The 7306-nt window shown below is 45.3% G+C and overlaps 2 protein-coding genes across 12 annotated transcripts in view; one reads left to right on the top strand and one right to left on the bottom strand.

Annotated features, from left to right (window-relative positions):
• The window catches only part of DNAAF3 (dynein axonemal assembly factor 3), a 38125-nt gene extending 37027 nt beyond the window's left edge, over positions 1–1098 (top strand). Inside the window, exon 9 of one of the 5 annotated variants that reach the window (XM_085875166.1) lies at positions 419–1098. In XM_085875166.1, coding sequence (XP_085731292.1) covers positions 419–581 — 163 coding nt within the window. In that variant the 3' untranslated portion in view covers positions 582–1098. The remainder of the gene's footprint in view (positions 1–418) is intronic. The other 4 variants (XM_085875165.1, XM_085875164.1, XM_085875167.1 and 1 more) reach the window with 4 other exon arrangements.
• A 151-nt stretch (positions 1099–1249) lies between these two features.
• CSDE1 (cold shock domain containing E1) overlaps positions 1250–7306 on the bottom strand; it is a 53078-nt gene continuing 47021 nt past the window's right edge. For all 7 annotated transcript variants that reach the window (XM_085875155.1, XM_085875159.1, XM_085875162.1 and 4 more), the window contains 5 exons: positions 6937–7056; positions 6577–6764; positions 2931–3094; positions 2698–2830; positions 1250–2586 (listed from right to left, as the gene is read on the bottom strand). In XM_085875155.1, coding sequence (XP_085731281.1) covers positions 2542–2586; positions 2698–2830; positions 2931–3094; positions 6577–6764; positions 6937–7056 — 650 coding nt within the window. In that variant the 3' untranslated portion in view covers positions 1250–2541. The remainder of the gene's footprint in view (positions 2587–2697; positions 2831–2930; positions 3095–6576; positions 6765–6936; positions 7057–7306) is intronic.

Genomic DNA, 7306 nt, shown 5'->3' with positions numbered 1-7306 from the left:
TTGTCGCTTTAATGTGTCTAGGGGCCTGTGGGTTGTTGCACATGTAGTGGCAAGGGTGATTCGGGTTGGCTGTTTGTAGTGCAAGAGCTATGGGTGTTGCATGGGTGTTAAGTAAGAAGTGTAAGAGCTGTAAACTGCAAGATGTAAGAGCTATGGGTGAAAAGGTGAACTCACTGTTGCAAGGAACTGTGCACATTTTATGCCCAAGTGGTCTGATTTTTAGCATTTTTACCTCTGTGTGTAGGTGCTCGATAGGTGGTGTTAATGTGCAACCTGTGGCAATACGATGAGCTTTGTTTTTGAATTGTCTGTAGGGTGTTGAGATGTGTGTTTGATCGGCTGGAGGCCCAAGACGAGTTGGCTTAATGACTGATCTAATGTACTGTTGCACATTATGCGAATTTGATCTGTGCTGCAGGTTTTTGCTTGATGTGAGGCCAGAAACCAGCCTGCTGTTTGCAAAGCGCATCGAGGAGCTTGCCACAGCAGCTGGATTCCACAGGGTGGGACCAGCAGAACGGGAGAAAGAGAGCTTGATTGAGTTCATCGCTATTAGCCAAGTTCAAAGTACTGGAGTGTAAGTTTGTGCACAGAAAAGTGGATTCGAGAAAAAAAAAAAAACATGTTAATGCAATTTATATGAGGTGTATGACTGCAGTTGATTAATAAACTCCAAGCTCTTCATTTATGCCCAGAATTAAGGTGCAAAAGTGTTTGAGGAGATTCAACGTTTTTTCTCCAAAAGAGATGGATTGTCAAAACGACCAAGGCCCAGCTTTTACACCTTGGAATTTCATGAGAAAACTCAGCATTCCTTCCAGGTCAATCATTAGGAACAGAGAGGTAGATTGCATTTGTGAAGGGAGCTGTGGGTTCCTGGAAATTGACCGAGTCAGAGGAGAATCATCACGTTATCTAATGGTCAACAAAAACCCAGCTGGCTCACTAATAACTTCAGAGGAGGCCAGATGTCTGACTTGCCCAACCTGGTATGCAAACTTGAGCAGTGCTAATACACACTTAGTAGTTGATGGGAATTATAAAATGCTGCCTTCATCGGGATTACCCTCCCCCCACCCACAAAATAGAAATCCTAAACAAGCAGCACTGCTATCCAAAAACTAGTTACTTTTGGTCTCTTTACCTGCTCCACCAGCCACTGAGAGCAACTGAGGATGGCAACGACTGCGGGACCATGGTGATTAAACAAACTTAACAGAAAAAATATTTGAGCACCGAGAGATGTAGATTCCTGTTTGTTGCTTGTTTATTTCACTTGTTGCATGTTTACAATGGCGCACACCAGCTTACCGGATTCACCCCTCCATCAACTCCACTGCCCACCTCGAAGGAAGGAAGAAATAAAGGAAAAACAGGAAAGCTAACTGCAGCATGCACTAAACAATACTCAAACTGCCACCACACTGGCCACACAGCGGAAAAGTGCACGAGGAGACCTTGCGCAGTTTGCATGAGCAGATTTGCAGTCGTGACAATTCCTCAAGAATACTGAGAAATATTACTCTTCAATTCCTATCGACCTACTCGCTCACCAAATAAACTTTCCTGTGGTCACAAAATGCAAAAATAAAGCTTTCAACAAGATTTGAATGTCAGGCAAAGTAGGAGAATGCAACAAGATCAACAAGCAAGTCAATGTCTCGTCACTGCGGTTAACACTGGTGCATTGAAGTTGATTGGCAACAAAGAGGGGCACGGGTCCAGCAGTCAGGTCATGGGGTTAAAGCAACTTCTGCAATTTTAAAAATAAAAACTTCCCTCATACAGGGAAGTTTGTTTGTTTTTTCAAATGAAAGAAAAGCACTATTCATCTTGGCCAAATTACACGTTGGAGGGAAAGGGGAGAAGGAGAGCATGGGGTGGGAGGGGGGAGGGGGAGAAAGAATACAATTTCAGAGTAATTGTCATTTTTTCTCTTTCGTGATAACTCAAACCCCTCAAGGATCAAGGCAAGCATTTCCAAGATCCAAAATGAATCGAATGATATTGATTCACCCTCATTTTTTTTTTTGCGAGTAGTAATTTCAAGATGCCAAAAGAAAAAAAAAATACCATGGTCAAGTCACACATGTTAGATATGCAGCAAAAAAACAGAACACCTGCACCCCGAGCAACACCTGAGATCCCACTGAGTGTGCCTCAAGGTGGAAAAGGGTTCTGGTTTCAGGCAGCTAAAGATCAGGGAAATATTTTCAGGTAAGATTCTCAAGCACGCATTCCGTCGAAACAAGATTCTTAGTTTTGAGATGGTGACAACAGCGAGCAGGGAACAAACGGTGAGCCAAACCTTTGAATTGTGGCTGAACTCATTTCAATTTTGCATGATCCCGTTTTGTTGTGAGCCTACGAGGAAGAAAATTTTGTTTTGCAATCCACCCCTCCCCATCTTCCCAGTGCCAGTGACCACTTGTCTTATTTAATAACAAAAACAAGCATACGAAAAGTGTCAAGGTCAATGAGATTGGAAGGAGATCAAATCGGGGACAAGATCGAAGATGAGCCCAATAGTGAAGAAGATTCTCAGTCAGAGCGATCTTGCAAAAGTTGCCGTTCCACTGTAAAGCCCTGAAACAGATCAGGACCAGGAAGGTGACATTGGTGAACCTTTCACACAGAGCAGAGCACACAGTCAATCATAAGAACATGGCTGCACGACTCGTTGGCATGGTAACTCACTCGCGTGCCATCGGGGCCACGTGGATTTCGGGTGATGACAAGCCGAGGAGCGTTGGAATCGTCTAGCGTGAGGCTGCGCAGGCGATTAACCAAACGTTCGGGACGAGGCGCTGGAGCCACATTCGCTGCCTCACTGCGTGAGCAAACAAGAAGAAGGGATATTCCAGTGGGAAACAGAATGCACTATAATAACAGAACAAGTCCAACATTCACACACTTGGATCTGTACGTACTTAATGCGACGGATGGAGCATGCGCTGGCCTTCCCAGATTTGGGATTCTGCACAACAGAGAATTCAACCTCGTCGCCCGGCTGTAGCTCGTGCCCACCTTGCACTTCGCTCTGGTGGAAAAACAGCTTCTTGCCTTCTGAAACCTCAAACGCCAGGAAACCAAACTAGACGAAGGCAAGAGGACAGAAAACAAGCAAAAACTAAGGTGTGAAGAACACAAAATAGTCGACAAGGGTATGGAAGGAAGTATGGTCCGAATTGTGAGATGATTTATGTTGTGAAACTTTACTACTTCACTAAACTGTCATATCAAATCATCCACAATAGAATAACGCAGAGTGAAAATAGCCCTCGATGCCCTGGAGAGAGAGACATTTAAACTATAATTTAAAAAGATGAAAAGTACAGGTTAGTTTTGAAACAAAATAAATTGCACCAAGTAGATTAATCTGTACTAATAATAGGCAACGAGAGTGTGTGTGTGTGTGTGTGTGTGTGTGTGTGTGTGTGTGTGTGTGTGTGTGTGTGTGTGTGTGTGTGTGTGTGTGTGTGTGTGTGTGTGTGTGTGTCAATGACTGGTATCTACATATGGGGTTTCAGAATATGGAATAGAGTCCCCCCCCCCAGCGTGGGCTCAACGTATCCACCTTCATTTTGGTAAGGGGTCACGATTCATGGACCAAGCTGTGAAGTTCTCTGTTCTCAGTTTTGTGCCAGGGGCTCTCTTCACTATCGTTACTGAGCCCTGGGCAGCTTCCAACTGTAGTTCGTTTGATTTTTCCCATTTCCCCCGTTTGATTTGATGTAGGAGTGATTTTCTCAGGGATGGTTTTTAATATCTCCGAGGTTCTTTGTCACATTCCCATGAGGTTTTTCATCATCACTAGTCCAACTTTGGTATTCTTCAGCTTCCAGGATCTTTTCACTTCATGCTAGAGGTCTTGGTATTTGATCATTTTCTTGATTTCTACATCGTTAGTCCAAAATCACCGGTATTAACAGATCAATTAGCAATGCCTTCTCTATTTTTTTGCACCGAAGTACGATATCTGGTCACAATGCTTTGTGTTCAATGTACACACTCGATGGGATCATAAGGTCATACGTGAGCGGTACTTCAATGTTTTCAGTGTTTGCTTTTGGTTCATTTTCCCACAAATTTTCTGGAAATAGAATATCAAAGTTTTTGCAGATGTACCAGCGGAATACTTTACAAACTCTGTTGTGTCGTTGTGAACAGCTGTTCTGACAGGTTTTTTATTTTGTATTCGATCATTAAGTATCACATACGATTCTCTTTGCTAACCCCACTTCTCACCTGTTTTTTTTTTTTCCTCCTCCTCTACCCCACCTATCTCTCTCACTCTGTCCCCTCCTTATAAAATGCAGCACTCTCCTCCCACACCTGTTAGTGTGTGTGTGTGTGTCTCTCACAACCCCTCCCTCCCATCGAGAATAGCAATGTTTGGTGAGGTGTCGCTCTCCCCACCTCCTCCCCCACTTCATCCTCCCTCCCCCCTCTCTCCTTACACCTGCCTTCTCTCTCTCTCTCTTTCTCCCCCTCCCCCTCTCTCTTTCTCTCCCTCCCCTCCTCTCTCTCTCTCTCTCCCCTCCCTCCCCTCTCTCTCTCTTTCTCCCCTTCCCCCTCTCTCTCTCTCTTTCTCCCCTCCCCCTCTCTCTCTCTTTCTCCCCTCCCCCTCTCTCTCTCTCTCTCTCTTTCTCCTCCTCCCCCTCTCTCCTTACACCTGCCTTCTCTCTCCCTCTCTCTTTCTCCCTCTTCCCCCCCCCCCCATTGTCTCAGTCAGCAAAGCGATGGGTTGTATTTGCTAGTTATGTCATAAATGGATCATTTATATATATTATGTACACATACCTGGGGTGGAAGGTTGGGGGAGGGGGTGTATCAGTTCGGAAAATAAAGAGAAAGCAGAAACGAATGGAGGAAAGAATGGATGGCAGGAAATGAGGCAGAGGGGGAAAGAACACAAAGAAAGCTTGGAGGAGACACGAGTAATGGAAAGAAAGAAATGCATCGTGCTTTGAGAGGAGGTGGGAAATAATGACAATACCATTCCTTTCATGCCAGAAAGGCCAATAGGGCTGCTGAGGTAGTTTCATTGGCAAGTACAGTCCTGGATGGGTCATCACTCCGACACAGGTTACCCCGAATGGTTATTACCCCAGCACACCGGTACTCATTTTGCCGACCTCGGCAGGGTGACAGGATGAGTCAACCCACCTGGTGTTAATTCAACAGTAAAACAGGGGCTTGAACTCAGGACTCTAAGGTCCCAAGCCAGCCACCTCAACCGCTAAGCCAACACCAGGCAAGAGGAGGTGAGTAGTGGAGGTTAAAATTCCACCTTTTTGCACACATAAAAATAGATGACTCAAAATAATGTGACGAGGTTGTTAGAAGACAGGGTGACATGATAGCCTTGAAGCATGCACACTCACCTCTAAGCTGTCTAGCCTGGGTTTGAATCCCGACCCAGCTATAAACCGTCATCCCAGTGCCATCCCACAGGCAGGGCAGTTCATCAAAGTGTTTGGCCTTCCCTCCAATGGACATTAAAGATCCCACAGTGTCCTTTGCGAAGAATAGGCAAGCTATCACTGGCACCATGAACAAATTCTTATCAATTTCCCATCACAGACAGGTAGGTTGGTGGTCTCTGTCTTCCACCACCTCCTTTCTGGTCATGCACCTTCTGCTTTTTCCATGCCATGTCCTCCCCAGGTTTATCCAAGGTGGACACAGTTCAGCAGCAACCCCCTTCTGGTGAAACTCCCAAAATCCAGTCACTGCTCCCTCCACTCATTTGTTCCTTTTTTGCCCCACCTGTCAAACCAACTCCCACATTCTCAACCTCATTCCTCCCTCCAAATTTTCAAGACAGCCATTCACTACCATCTCAGGTCATCCCCCTCCAAAACCATGATCTTTTCTACCCCCACCCCCCTTCAATCCATCCATTGGGACCATACTCTGTGTGTTGGTGCTGCCTAAGCAGTCTCCTTGGCTAATGGGCACAATCCTGGACAGGTCACCACTCCGACACCGGATACCAGCAAGCTGGCACTTGTTTTGCCAACCTCAGGATAACAGGCAGTCAACCCCACCTTGTATTAATTCAACAGCTGAGTGGGATTTGAACTCAGGATCATAAGCTCGGATCTCAGGATCCCCCACCCTCCTGTCAACCCCCGAACCCCAGGCCCACATCCTTCCACATTTCGAGTTTGTTCCTGGATCCATCTTGTCCACCTTGCATCCTCCCCTACCCCTCATTTGTCCAGGTCTCCATGTATTTTGTCCTTCAACCATGCTGTTGGTGTTTCCACTCTCTTCCTACTGTTCCCTTTGTTCTGTTCTTCCATGAGCCTCGACTTAGGAAAAACAAAAACAAACAAAAACACATCTGTCGACTGAAAAGTTCCAACAGGCAGTTGAAGGAAATAACCGTTTCCTGTAAAAACACAGTGGAAGGGACTAAAGTCCTGTCTGTACACAAAGAGTTAAACACCAACAGACATAGCATCAAAATAACGATTATTCCAAATAAGATTTATCCGTGGGATTTACAAGAATCATGCAAAATTTTCAATATCTCCCAGCATTACGGGATTGTCAAGCAGATCTCACCTCGCCCTTGACTGAATCTACGAGCGCCTTCTCCACCGTACGCATTGGCGTGATGTTTGTGGCCATCGTTATGCCGCCACTCGCTGTAGTACACAGCTGCAGCTTTACACTCTCACCTCGCTGCACGATGTCGGCGCGAGTGGCCAGGCCCAGCACGCCATATGGAAACTTTTCACCCTTAAGGGATCCTACGAAAGAACGCAAGCGTCAACAATTGGTGTGGGATTATGAGAAAAAAGGAAAACGAAAGGAAAAGATCGCAAAATGAAAAGCAAAAGGCTTTAGCTCAAATTGAAATTCAAGAACCCTCAAGTTTTGAGTCAAAATCCATGAGCTAAGACCAACACCACGACTCCTCACCATCTTCCGTGATCTCGATTAGGCCTTGATACTCAGACTGCTGAGGATCAACACTGCGTAAGGGTCGAACAACACGACCCAGATATATTGTGGGTGCCACTTCATCATGGGGTACACTGGCTGAGGAGAGAGTTTGGAGAAGAGGGTGAAAAAGCAAGGAATAATGTAACAAAGTATTCGATTGTTTTGCTCTGTCAAAATTGATGGCAATTGTGAAAATTACCCCCGTGTGGGGGTGACGGTCATCTCTATAATACCACAAGTTCTCAATGTTCAGTTCAGGTAACCGCGAAACAGTCTAAACTAACCGTTTAGATTGAAATAGTTCACAGATATACACTAGGATAATACTACTAATGACATAATTAAT

The sequence above is a fragment of the Eptatretus burgeri genome, chromosome 3 (genome assembly GCF_056783735.1).
Source record: "Eptatretus burgeri isolate ZD-2024b chromosome 3, Ebu_testis_v1, whole genome shotgun sequence".
NCBI classification, from domain to species: Eukaryota; Metazoa; Chordata; class Myxini; order Myxiniformes; family Myxinidae; genus Eptatretus; species Eptatretus burgeri.
The sequence above is the reverse complement of the archived record's forward strand: the minus strand, read 5'-3'. Positions and strand labels throughout refer to the sequence as shown.